The sequence below is a fragment of the Pelophylax lessonae genome (assembly GCF_965119305.1).
Source record: "Pelophylax lessonae genome assembly, chromosome: 4".
Classification (NCBI taxonomy): Eukaryota; Metazoa; Chordata; class Amphibia; order Anura; family Ranidae; genus Pelophylax; species Pelophylax lessonae.
Genome location: NC_138771.1, coordinates 345,709,075 through 345,722,516, shown reverse-complemented (window position 1 = coordinate 345,722,516; position 13,442 = coordinate 345,709,075). Strand labels below are relative to the sequence as shown.

The window sequence follows — 13,442 nt, the reverse complement described above, 5'->3', positions numbered from 1 at the left end:
GAAACATTTCCTGCTTGTGTGATTGGCTCACTGATTTTCCCAGAAGTCTGCACTAGGATACAAGTCAGATTTCTGACATCCCCTGCAACAAAAATGTAATTTTTGGTCAGATACTCTCAATAGGAACATGTCTAAAGGGATGCAGGCCCAGCAGCTTTCCTCATTAGACCTTTGCAGCTGCTGTAGTTGATTGAGAATTATGAAACCATTCCCATTAGAGTCACTTTTCCACATGGACACAGAGAAACACACAGAGATTGTCAGAATAACAAAAGGTAGGAATCTGCAACAAAGTTTGTTAAAATCTTTGTAATGTGCATAGTTTGCCCAGGGGGGAAATGTTTTTTTCAACAAAAGTGGAGTTACTCTTTAATTTAGTAGTATACCTCCAGCTCTGCTTTCATTTTTGATACATGCAGTCAGACCTCTAAAAGTCAGTATTTTATGCACATAACATTTCAAGAGGATTGAGGTTCAAATGCTACATAGTGCTTACAGAAGAAAGCCTTATAACTCAATGCAACTTCAACCGCCACAGACACAGAAACTATTATTAGATTCATTAAATGCAATTTCCACCTTTATTAATACGCTTTAACTGTACAAGCTTTAATATAACTGCAACTCTGCCAGGAGAAAGAGGAACATTCTGATTATCGATTTCCTATTAGTGTTTCCCAGCACTGTTCCTCAGAAGCACTTTCCTTCTCTGAAAAGCATTTGGCCTGAGATTCTTCTAAGCATGACAAAAATCTATTCTGTAGCAAGAACTCTACAGAAAAAGGAATTGACAGAATAATTTGATGTCTAATTGTTGCCCTATGGGCAGTCACCAGAACGACACTGTGAGGTCTCCCAAAATCTATTTACACTGCTCACAAAAATTAAAGGAACACTTTGAAAACTCATAAGATCTGAATGGGGAAACATCTTATGCTGGATATCTATACTGATATGGACAGGGTAATGTGGCAGGAACGATAGGATGTCACATCGCTTGCTGGAAATTAAAATGATCAACCTACAGAGGGCTGAATTCAAAGACACCCCAAAAATCAAAGTAAAAACATTATACCGCAGGCTAGTCCATTTTGCTGAAATTTCATTGCAGCAATTTAAAAATGGTACTCAGTAGTTTGTATGGCCCCCCACATGCTTCAATGTCAGGGTATGCTCCTAATGAGATGAAGTTTGGTGTCCTGGGGTATTTCCTCCCAGATCTGGACTAGAGCATCACTGAGCTCCTAAACAGAGTGAGGTGCAACCTGGCGGTGTTGGATGGACCCAAACATAATGTACCAGAGGTACTCTATTGGATTTAGGTCAGGCGAGCATGGGGGCCATTCAATGGTATCAAAACCTTCATTCTCCAGGAAATGGCTGCATACTCTCACCACATGAGGCCGGGCATTGTTGTGCACCAGAAGAAACCCAGGACCCACTGCACCAGCGTAGAGTCTTACAATGGGTCCAATGATTTCATCCTGATACCTAATGGCAGTCAGGGTGCTATTGTCTAGCCTGTAGAGGTCAGTCCACTCCTCATGGATATACCTCCCCAGACCATCACTGACCCACCACCAAACCAGTCATGCTGAATGATGTTTCAGGCAGCATAACATTCTCCACTGCTTCTCCAGACCTTTTCACGTTTGTCACATGTGCTCAGGGTAAACCTGTTCTCATCTGTGAAAAGTACAGGGTGCCAGTGGTGGACCTGGCAATTCTGGTGTTTAATGGCAAATGCCAATTGAGCCCCATGGTGCCAGGCAGTGAGCACAGGGCCCACTAGAGGATATCGGGCCCTCAGGCCACCCCTATGAAGTCTGTTTCTGATTGTTTGGTCAGAGACATTCACATCGGTGGCCTGCTGAAGGTCATTTTGTAGGGCTCTAGCATTGCTCATCCTGTTCCTACTTGCACAAAGGAGCAGATACCGGTCCTGTCGATGGGTCCTTCTACGGACCTTGTCTAGCTCTCCTAGACTAACTGCCTATCTCCTGGAATCTCCTCCATGCTCTTGAGACTGTGCTGGGAGACCCAGCACACCTTCAGGCAATGGCAAAAACTGATGTGCCATCCTGGATGAGTTAGACTCTATAGCAGTGATGGCAAACCTTGGCATCCCAGATGTTTTGGAAGTACATTTCAGAGTGCATGAGCATCATGGTAGTTCCAAAACATCTGGGGTGCCAAGGTATGCCATCACTGCTCTATAGGGTCCAGGTATCACCTCATGCTACTAGTAGTGGCACTGACCCTAGCCATATGCAAAACTAGTGAAAAACAGTCAGAAGAGATGAGTAGGGAAAAAATGCCAGTGGCTTCCACCTGTAAAAACCATTCCTCTTTTGGAGGTCGTCTCATTGCTGCCCATCTAGTGCACCTGTTAATTTCATTAACATCAAAGCAGCTGAAACTGATTAACACCCCCCTCTGCTACTTAACTGACCAGCTCAATATCCCAGGAGATTACCGTATTTATCGGCGTATAACACGCACCTTAATTTTATGAGGGAAGTTTCAGGAAAAAAGCTTAAATTATACATAAACAGCTTTGAAGCAAATTAAGGCTCAGTGAGCATCTGTAGCCTCACCAGTGCCCACCGTTGCAGCCTGTTATTTGCCCACCATTGCAGACTGATCTGTGCCTAGCATTGCAGACTGATCTGTGCCTAGCATTGCAGACTGATCTGTGCCCACAATTGCAGACTGATCTGTGCCGGATTACACAGAGGGATGTCTTGTTTACTCGGCGCTCGCAGTCACACACAGTCCCTCCTCCTTGGCTGTCTCTTATGATAGACAGAACACTGGTCCAATGTTGGAACATGTGGCGTCTATCCTAAGAGCCGGTCCAGGAGGCGGGACTGTGTGTGACAGCAAGCGCTGAGTACACAGTAGATCCCGGCTTTGTGTAATGCGGCGGCTCTCATCCCACCCCCTTCCCCTCCGAGGCAGTCAGGCACAATATTGGCGTACTATGCGCACACACGATTTGCCCTCTATTTTCAGGGGGAAAAGTGCGTGTTATAAACCAATAAATACAGTAATTAAATTGATGCTACACACTGATTAAAAAGTGTTTCTTTAATTTTTTTTGAGCAGTGTATATCTCTATACCTCTATCTCTCTATATAAATGTTTCATTGCCCCAGCTTAGCCAGGAGTGCTTTGTACTTGTGTCTTGGCTTCATGCACTGAGTGTGGCTAAAGAGAACAAAGCCACTATTTTATATGGATGGGCCTGCTGCATGTGCAAAATTTAAAATATGGTACAATCGGGCCATAAAAGTGTCTGTCTTCCAACTGGCTATGCTGCTGCATAGCCAATTGCCACCTTGTAACAGGAGATACCTGAACAAGGACCAGGATTTCCAGGTATTATTTGAATTAAAGCTGTCGATCTGAAAAAAAAAGTGCTTTTGAAAATACATTTATATATAGGATCGGTCACTTGACTGATCCTATATATAAATATATATATATACCGATCGGTCATAGGTGAAGGAACACTTGAATGCAATGCTTGCCAATAAGATTTCCAGTATACTTCAGGACTCTCATCCTAAAACTGGGTACGCATCTCTTGCCCAACAACTTCTGAAAAGGAGTCGGCAGAAAAATGTTGGCCCCAAATTGGCTTCCATCCCTAAAACCCTCTAGCTATATGTAGTTTCTCTCTTGGAACTGAGCCACGGAGAGGAATCCAGCCCCTTCTCTTCTTTTTACTTTATAGTTTTCACCACCTCTGCCTCTTCTGCCCTTTCCTTTCCTCCCTCTCCGCTCATGTTATTTTTACCTTCCCAACCTCTCTCATCTACACTTTCACCAAAGACCATTGTAGCCAACCTTGCTGAACAACCAATGACTTATTTGGCATTTTGGCCCCAGACAGAAAGCCACTGTTTTCTGCCATTAGCGTCTTTACTTTTGTTTTTGTATGTTTTGTTGTGGGCATTGGACCTTTGCCCCTGTGTGGACTCCACAGTTGTTAAATCTTTCAAAATCAATAAAAGAAACTACTGAAACTGAAATAAAATAAAATGTTAACACTTTTATAAAATACATAAAAACTAAAATATATTTATTACATAAAAAAAAAAAAAAATCCTGGGGTTCTACAGCCTTGGATTGGGGAAGGCTTGTAACGCCTGTCTTTTTTTTTTTTTTTTTTTACTGTGGTCTGTGTGTCCATTAGGGAAATGTACAATTTACACGTTCCAACCTTCCCCATTGGACTAAAGGTTTTTTTTATTGTGGCCTCTGTCCCCACTGGTTTCTCTAACCCTTTGTCACTGGAACAGGAAGTGAGAGGTAATCTCTTTAATGTAGATACAGCTAGCCAAAAAAATAACCTGATAGGGGATTTTACCCATTTTTTGGCTGGGGCTAGGCTTTAAGTAGGTTTTTTTTGTGCAGCATACAAATGTTTCAAAGCATCAAAACAAGTGGAGTCTGGGATACAGGAACTACAGATAGCTATTTCCTAGAAAAAGTAATTTCCCTGAATATAATCTAACTTACTGTCCAGTAAGCTAATAAAGGACACCATTTACAGACTTGTTTCTTTAATCCCAAATTGGCTAATACGTAGCCTCACAGAATATTTAAATTGTTTTTTTTTTCTATGTATATGGGTACCTTTAAGTACAGTACATATTTAAAATGGTATTAACAGCCATTATGACAGATCCCTTACCAGTTGGGATTCTCTTTACATTCCTTGTACACCGACTCCTCATTCATGGATGCATACTGGGCCCATGTTAAACAGCGGCTCTTTAGAGTCATCACTCTTGCTTTCATATCCAGCCAGGACTCTTCTTCCAGGTATATATTTGCCTCCTTTAAGATATTGCACTGTGTAGAACATAAAAATACACATATGAAACATGTTTTTAAAACTGGGTGACATCAGTTATGACTTATTTAACTTTCATTTAATACACCAGGACATGACAAATTTGCTTGAAATCTAGGAGCCAGGTAAAAAAGTTAAGAGTCAGGTTTTTTTTCGTGCATGCCGAATAGCCGGCTTCTGTCGGACTGCCTGCCATACACACGGGCCCAATGGCGGCCAGTTTTAATGAACCGGCTGATGTTGCCCGGCATTCGACCCGTGTGTACATTGTTTACCTCTTCTGAGAGATATTAAAGGAACACATCAACCACCATGACTACTTCAGATATTTGAAGTGGTCATGGTGGTAGAATGCAAACACTGCACATGCTGGGATATTTAAAATTCTGTGCTGGGGGCTAGATGCACCCCTGACACATGTGACTTACTGCTGACGGGTACTGCTGGCTGGTAATGCTGGTGGAGAGTGTGAGGAGCGGCACTGGAGGAAGCATGCAGAGCCGATGCTTCCTGTATCTTTTCTCTCACAGGCGGAGTGCATTTGATATAACTCCGCCTGTGACAGGACAGAGCAGGAACTATATAGGCTGGCTTGCTGGCACCCTGTGCTGGGTGGCTGTCTGACACCCTGTGCTGGGTGGCTGGCTGGCACCCTGTGCTGGGTGGCTGGCTGGCACCCTGTGGTGGTTGGTGGCTGGCTGTCTGGCACCCTGTGGTGGGCGGCTGGCTGTCTGGCACCCTGTGGTGGTGGGTGGCTGGCACCCTGTGGTGGGTAGGTGGGTGGCTGGCACAGGGCCTGTGAGTGGCTGGCTGGTACAGTGCCTATAGCTGGTTGGTACAGAGCCTGTGGCTGGCTGGTACAGGGCCTGTGGCTGGCTGGCTGGTACAGGGCCTGTAGCTGGCTGGCTGGTACAGGGCCTGTGGCTGGCTGGCTGGTACAGGGCCTGTGGCTGGCTGGCTGGTACAGGGCCTGTGGGTGTGGGTGGCTGGCTGGCACCGGGTTGCTGTGGGTGGGTGTATGGCTGTGATACAATCCCGTGAGACCAGTCCCGACTCCAGATGAGGCTGTCCAAGGCAAGGGAGGTGGCCTAAGGCAGCAGAATGACGTCACAAAAATATTGGTAATATCGGCCAGTTCCGGGGCCGATACCGATATATCGGGAAAAGTTGATATCGGCCCTCCGATAATCGGCTTTTCCAATAATCGGTCGATCCCTAATACACAGTACTTTTGTACAGGTTTAGATTTAATGTCAGTCTGGTAACGGATAGTTAGCAGATTTTACTCACTGAATAAGGTTTGATGTGTTCATAATGACTTACAGTTAAAGGGTAACTCCCCTTTCGTGGGAAAAAAAAAGAAGAATAGCAAATAACGAAAAAACAATATAGCATATACAATTGCGACACAAATCATATTGTGATTGAATATTAAAAATGACCTTTCCTTTTCAGTCTGCAGCTGCAATTTTCTGAAAATGCAATGCAATATGGCTACCTGGAGCTGTTCTGTACACAGAATGTGTACTGACCACACCCCAGAAACATCATTTCCTGCTTGTGTGATTGGTTCACCAATTTTCCCAGAAGTCTGCACTAAGATACAAGTCAGATCTCTGGCATCCCCTGCAACAAAAGTGTCATTTTTGGTGAGATACTCCCGAAAGGAACACATCTAAGGGGATGCAGGCCCAGCAGATTTCCTCATTAGAGCCCTGCAGCTGCCACAGCTGATAGATAATTATGAAACCACTCCCATTTGACCCACTCAGCACAGAGGCACAGAGAAACAAACAGGGATTTCTTCAGAAGAACAAAAGGTAGGAATCTGCAATAAAGTTTGTTAACCTATTGCCGACCGCCGCATCACTATTTACTTCGGCAGTCAGCCCCTCACAGGCAAAGCGACGCAGTACTAAGTCGCTAGCCTGTGAGGCTCTAGGGGGCGAGCGCACCCCGCCGGAGGCGCGCTCCCGCCCCCGCTCGTTCACGGACCCCCCCTGCGCGTGTGAGCGGCGGACCCGATGTCCGTTGCTCACTCGCGAGCGTCCGGTACAGCGGGAGAAATGCAGGTGGCTAATGTAAACAAAGCCGCCTGTCATTCTCTCCTGTGTAAGTGCAGAGATCATACGGTCCTGCTATGCAGGATCGTATTTCTATGTAGTTACACAAACAGCCACATCCAATAACAGTAAGAAGCATGCCCCTAGGGACACACTTAACCCCTCCTTCTCAAATTAAGTTAACCCCTTCCCTGCCAGTGTCATTTTTACAGTAACAGTGCATATGTATAGCACTGATTACTGTAGTAATGTCACTGGTACCCCTAAAAGTGTCAAAAATGTCAGTCAAGGGTCCCATCTGTCCGCCGCAATGTCGCAGTCCCGCAAAAAAAAACAAAAAAAAAAAACATAAAAACAAAAATTACAAAAATCTTTCCCTTCGTAAACGTAATAACTTTTACGCAAACCAATCAAAATACGCTTTTTGCGATTTTTTTTTTTTTACCAAACATAGGTAGCAGAAAACAAATTGGCCTAAAATGTTAAAAAAAAATAGATTTTTACATTTTTTTGGGGGGGAATTTCATATAAAAAAATGTGAAAAATATGTTATTTTTGCAAAATTGTCGCTCTTTTTTTGTTTATAGCGCATGATCAAAAAAAAAAAAAATAAAAAAAATCGCACAGGTGATCAAATACCACCAAAAGAAAGCTCTGTTTGTGGGGAAAAAAAGGACGTCAATTTCATTTAGGTACATCGTCGCACGACCACACAATTGTCCGTTAAGTCACGCAGTGCCGAATTGCAAAATAGGCCCTGGTCAGGAAGGGGGTAAAATCTTCCGGGGCTTAAGTGGTTAAAGAACTTGTAATGTACATAGGAGGGAAATGGTTTTTCTTAACAAAAATGGAGTTACGCTTTAAAGAGACAATAAAGCATCATAAGCCCTGCATTACATGCATTGGCCATACCACAAGCCATGTCTGAAGAAAAGCAAAACATACAGATCTATCAATCATAAATAAATGGCATCATGAAATTCAACTTTTACTCCCAGCCAAATCAATTTTCTTATAGCTAGCCATTGGGCATGGTTCATAATGACAGGTTGATAAAGTACTTTTTGAAAAGAAAAAATGCTAACAAACACAATGGTCAATGAAAACAGTTAGCTTATGGTGTCAGCACAGTAAAGTATCAATTCTATAAATTAAAGTAATATGAAAAGCTTGTGTTTTACTTTTTCTTTTTAAATAACAAAACCTGTTATACTTCTTTAGTGCAATGGTTTTACACAGAGCAGCACAGATTCTCTACTTCTCGGGTACCCAGCAGGCTCTCTGGGCTCCATCCCCCCCCCCCCCCCCGATGAGTGCAATCATGCATGTACGCTACTGAGCCTTGCTCCGTGTGTCCATAAGACACACAAAGCAGGACTCACGCATTACGCCCCTTACCCCCCCTCCTTCTGTGTTGGCTCGGATTGACAGCAGTGGGAGCCAATGGCTCCTGCTACTGTATCTCAGTCAATGAGAAGCGAGAGGCCTCGGCTCCCATGCACATCACTCCCGGTAAATGAAAAGGTTCAGGTCTCTTTAAGGTACATTTTGTCATTAGTACTAGAAGTATGAAATTTGTTTTGGCACTCAATTTAGGACCATTGTTATATGCCCTGTTGTGACTATATTTGTCCTACTTTTCATGTCTTTTCCCTTTGCAATTTAGAAATGTTCACTCTCGAGAAATATCTATCAAAACTCCTGAAGAAGCTATTATGAAGATGGCGAAACATGTGAGTTGATATTATTGAGTGCATTTTCTTGCTTTTAACATTTTAACCAATGTTATGTCTTGTCCTAATCCTATATGTTGAATAAAATGTGTATTTTTTGAGAATTCAGATTTTTCTCCATCATTTGCACCTTCAAAGTCCCACCTTGCCCCCTCTATTGTAGCTACTGTGTGTTTAGGGTCGTTATGCTGGAATACTGCCCTATGGCCCAGTCTCCAAAGGTAAGGAATCATGCTCTGCTTTAGTATGTCACACTACATGTTGGCATTCATGGTTCCCCCAATGAACTGTACCTCCCCAGTGCCGGCAGCACTCATGCAGCCCCAGACCACGACACGCCAACCACCACGATTGACTGTAGGCAAGACAGACTTATCTCTGTACTCCTTACCTGGTTACCGCCACACATGCTTGACATCATCTGAACCAAATATGTTGATCTTGGTCTCATCAGACCACAGGACATGGTTCCAGTAATCCATGTCCTTAGTCTGCTTGTCTTTAGCAAACTGTTTGCGGGCTTTCTTGTGCATCATCTTTAGAAGAGGCTTCTTTCTGGGATGACCAATTTGATGCAGTGTGCGGCGTATGGTCTGAGCACTGACAGGCTGACCCCCCATCCCTTCAACCTCTGCAGCAATGCTGGCAGCACACATACGTCTATTTTTTTTTTTTTTCATAGAAAACCTGTGGCTATGAGGTTGAGCACATGCACTCAACTTCTTTAGTCAACTATGGCAAGGCCTGTCCTGAGTTGAACCTGTGCAGTTACACTGCTGTATGGTATTGGCTACTGTGCTGCAGCTCAGTTTTAGGGTCTTGGGAATCTTCTTCTAGCCTAGGTCATCTTTATGTAGTAAATTTTCCCATAAAAAGAAAAAAATGTAGCGCATCCAAACAGGATCCCAGAATATTGCAATAAAGTTAAGTGGTTAATAAGGGTGCAAAACTATATAGCTGTAGAAAAGTCCTCTTAATGACAGTCCTTCAATTCGCACACATATATTAGCCGGCCACCACACCTCGTGAAGGGGAAAGGTGATAACCACCCAAGGGGTAAACACTTACCAGATGCCTGGTAAAAATACAGCATATTAAGTCACTTTCACAGCCAGCTGTACACGGGGGTGTTCCTCAATAGCCATTGCAAAGACAGGAATCCATGTAGTAAAAGAACAAGGGGACCATAGTGTAAAATGATAAACACTGGGTTTATTAAATAATTAAATTGCACTCACATGTAAAAAGAAATATGCACGCATGACACGGAGACTCCTCAATACATCGGATGATCAGTCCGGGCAGCGGAGGACGAAAAGCGCCATCTCACTTGTGCATAACTGCTGAGTCTTGCAGCGTGTTGCTCGCACACAAACACAGCATTACTTCCGGGTGTCATTGCCGTACAGCCAATCATCCCGACATGTTTCGTCGCACTGGACTTCTTCACGGGATCCCAGTGGGATCCCTTCTTCAAGGTACATACCAGAGATGTAGCCAAGGGTCCTTTGAAAAAACCACCAAGGCCGACACCTGGCCCTTGATAGTACTCAAGACCAACTTCTGTTCAACCTCCCCGTTGAAGGAAGGTCCAGATCTGAGCCACCAAAAAGGAGCGAGGAGGAACCCCAAGGGATTAAACACCATGCAAAGTACGTCTTCCACGTACGATGGTAGATCTTCCGAGAAGTAGATTTCCTAGCTTTTAACAGCGTAGGAATCACCGATTCAGATAATCCCCTATGCTTCAGCACCTGGTTTTCAACAGCCAAGCCGTCAAAGTCAGTGACTGTAAAGCAGGCTGGAAGATTGGCCTTTGGGACAGCAGATCCTCCCTTAGAGGAAGCCTCCAAGGAAACGTCAGCAACCAGCCGCACCAGGTCGGCGCCCCTGGCTCGGTGGGGCCACTAAAATGACCGGTATCCCTTCTGTCTTGATCCTGTAGAAGTCTTGGCAGAAGCTTGAGAGGAGGGAAGGCGTAAATCAGACGATATTGACCCCACAGGCCACCAGCGCGTCTGTGGCATCCGCTAGAGGATCCCATGACCGTGCCACGAATCTCTGCCCCTTTCAGTTGAGCCGAGACACCAACAGATCCACCTCTGGGATGCCCCACCAGAGACACAACTGATGAAACACTTCCGGATGAAGAGACCATTCCCCCTGCTCTAACGCCTGCCGACTGAGGTAATTCTCTTGCCAATGTTATACTCCCGGAAAGTGAACGGCAGGGAGGGCTGAAACAAATCCTTCTGCACACCTGAGAATACCGGCTACCAGAGCCGCGAGAACACTTCTTGTGCCCCCTTGGAGACTGACATAAGCCCCGAACGTGGAATTGTCTAATTGAATGCGCACTAGACAGCCTTGCAGACAATCCATCCAATGTTCCAGGCATAGCCTGATCGCGCGTAACTCAGGACATTGATCGGTAGTCTGGATTCTTCCAGGGTCCAGACCCTCGGAGCAGAACTTTTGCCAAGGATGTCTCCCCACCCGGATGGGCTGGCATTCGTGGTGACCACTGTCCAATACAAGAGTAGGAGGGATTTTGCCCAGCTGAAGTGCCGGGAAACAAAGTCACCATATCAGGAATCCTCTCTCATACCCCAGCTCAGCTGGATTTGATTGTCCAGAGACTGCGGATTCTTGACCCATGTGATGAGAATCTCCCATTGCAGGGACCCCGTATGGAACTGCGCAAACCGGACCGCCTCGCAGGTTGACACCATCAGGCCCAGTACCCGCATAGAAGTCCAAAAGGACAAACTATCTGCTGGTCAGTAGGAGATGAACAGTGTCTGAAGTTTGTCCAGAGGAAGAAATACTCTGGCTAAGTAAAAACCCAGAGTAAGCCCCAGATAGTGTAGTTTCGTAGAAGGGACCAAGGCTGACTTCCGAAGATTTAGAATCCAGCCGAACTCCTTCAGAGTTCATATGGTGATCTCCAGGTTTTCCGCCAGCACAGCAGAAGATTCAGCTCGCAGAAGGAGATCGCATAAATAGCCCAGGACTGCGATCCCCCGCTGACGTAACAATGCCAGTACCGGGGCCAACACTGTAGTGAAAACCCAGGGAGCAGAGGCGAGACCAAATAGGATTCTTCAGAGGAGGCCCCGAAAGGCTTTGATCCCTTGTCAATCGATCCTGAGGGACAAAAAAAAAAAAAAAACCAACAAACATTCTAATAAGCCGAAAAGGAGGGCCCATGTCTGCGACGAGGTCCTTGCCCTTAGTAACCTGTGGAAGAAAGGTACTTTTCCCCCCTGTGAGATCCTTAATGATGTAATCCATGGTAGCTCCAAACAGGTGATCTCCTTGAAAAGGAAGAACAGCAAGGGCTTTTTTTTGTTTTGTTTTTAGAAGTCTGGTCCGTAGACCAGCATGTTAGCCAAGGATCACTACCAAAACAGAGCCGAGCCACTAGGTGAGCCGCATCCAAAGATGCTGCACAGATGAACTGCAGCCCCTGGACAAGCTGGTCCGCCAGCTCAGCAAAGGCAGGTGAAAGCTGTTCTCCCTCAAGGTAAGGACGCAAAAGCTTAGCCCACTCAGTCAGAGTTTGCAACACCAGGGCAATGGTGAACATCAGCCTCAATAATGAGCCAGCCAGGGTGAACATATTGTGGGCCACAGCCTTTGCCTTTTTTGTCAGCCGAGTCCTTAAAGGCTAGAGGCTCTGCAACCGGAATCATGGTTGCTTTGTTTAACCTGGAAACCGGAGGGTCCACCACTGGTGGAACAGACCACTTTTTGAAAAGGGACTCTTCATAGGGGTATTGCCTAGCAAACCGCTTAGGGACCCCAAGGGGACGCTTCGGTCATCCTCACTCTTTTGTGACAATTCAGCCAAAAAAGGGGGGGGAAGGGGAACACCTTTTGCCGCTCTGGGTGCTTTGTGAGTGCCAAGGGAACCTGCGCCCCTGTCGCAGTGGCAGCTGCGTCCCACATTTTTTGAGGCTCATGCACAAATACAATCAGTGCATCCGCCAGCGCCTTTTCACGTGGAGGAATCATCCTCACTATCGGAGTATTCAGGACGTGTGGTTGCAGACCTATCAGGGTGACCCACATCCACGGAGGCCGAACCAGATCCAGGATATGATAAAACAGAGGAGACAGGGGATGGCAGGGGGTGCTTTTTGCTAGCCCGCCGCCCAAAAGCTACCTTCACCCAGAACACAAGGGACTCCAGGACTGTCGTCAAGTTCATTGATGGATGGTCGGAACCCAGAGGGCCCCACAGCCTCAGAGAGGAGATCAGGTGGTGAGATGTGCTCCAAAGACTTCATTAGCCACCAGGGAGACCCACAGAATAAGTGTAAAAACACTGCTAAGGGACACCCCCACCGTGCTGGCAGCACCAGCCAGTCACCAGCTATAAGCACTGTGACGGTGTTCACCGTCACTGGAAGTGAAAACAGATACTTAATGGTTTGAATTGCTTCAGATGGGACAGTGATATTTGTCAGCAATATCTTCATATAGAAATATGAATATTTATTCCCACTTTACACTGGGAGATTAAGACTGTTATAGACCATTCCCATGAAGGCTGCCTCCTAGATGTGTATTCTGTCTTGTCTGTGAGAGAGACACACAGACAGGCTTCCCTATTGTTTGTGTATTGAAATGGAACATGTATTGTGTTAAAGTTTACCTGTCCCATAGTTAAATGTTAATGACCTCACATTGTTCTGTCTGCCTTAAGATAAACTTATTATGGGATGTAAATGTGAATGTGGACTGACTGCTAAGGGGGAGGGGGGGATTGTCCCACAG

At 45.4% G+C, this 13,442-nt stretch overlaps 1 protein-coding gene across 1 annotated transcript in view; it reads right to left on the bottom strand.

Moving 5' to 3' along the window:
* The window catches only part of PRELID2 (PRELI domain containing 2), a 201,437-nt gene that overhangs the window by 61,561 nt on the left and 126,434 nt on the right, over positions 1 to 13,442 (bottom strand). The window contains exon 4 of the mRNA XM_082256215.1: positions 4,703 to 4,863. Coding sequence (XP_082112341.1) covers positions 4,703 to 4,863 — 161 coding nt within the window. The remainder of the gene's footprint in view (positions 1 to 4,702; positions 4,864 to 13,442) is intronic.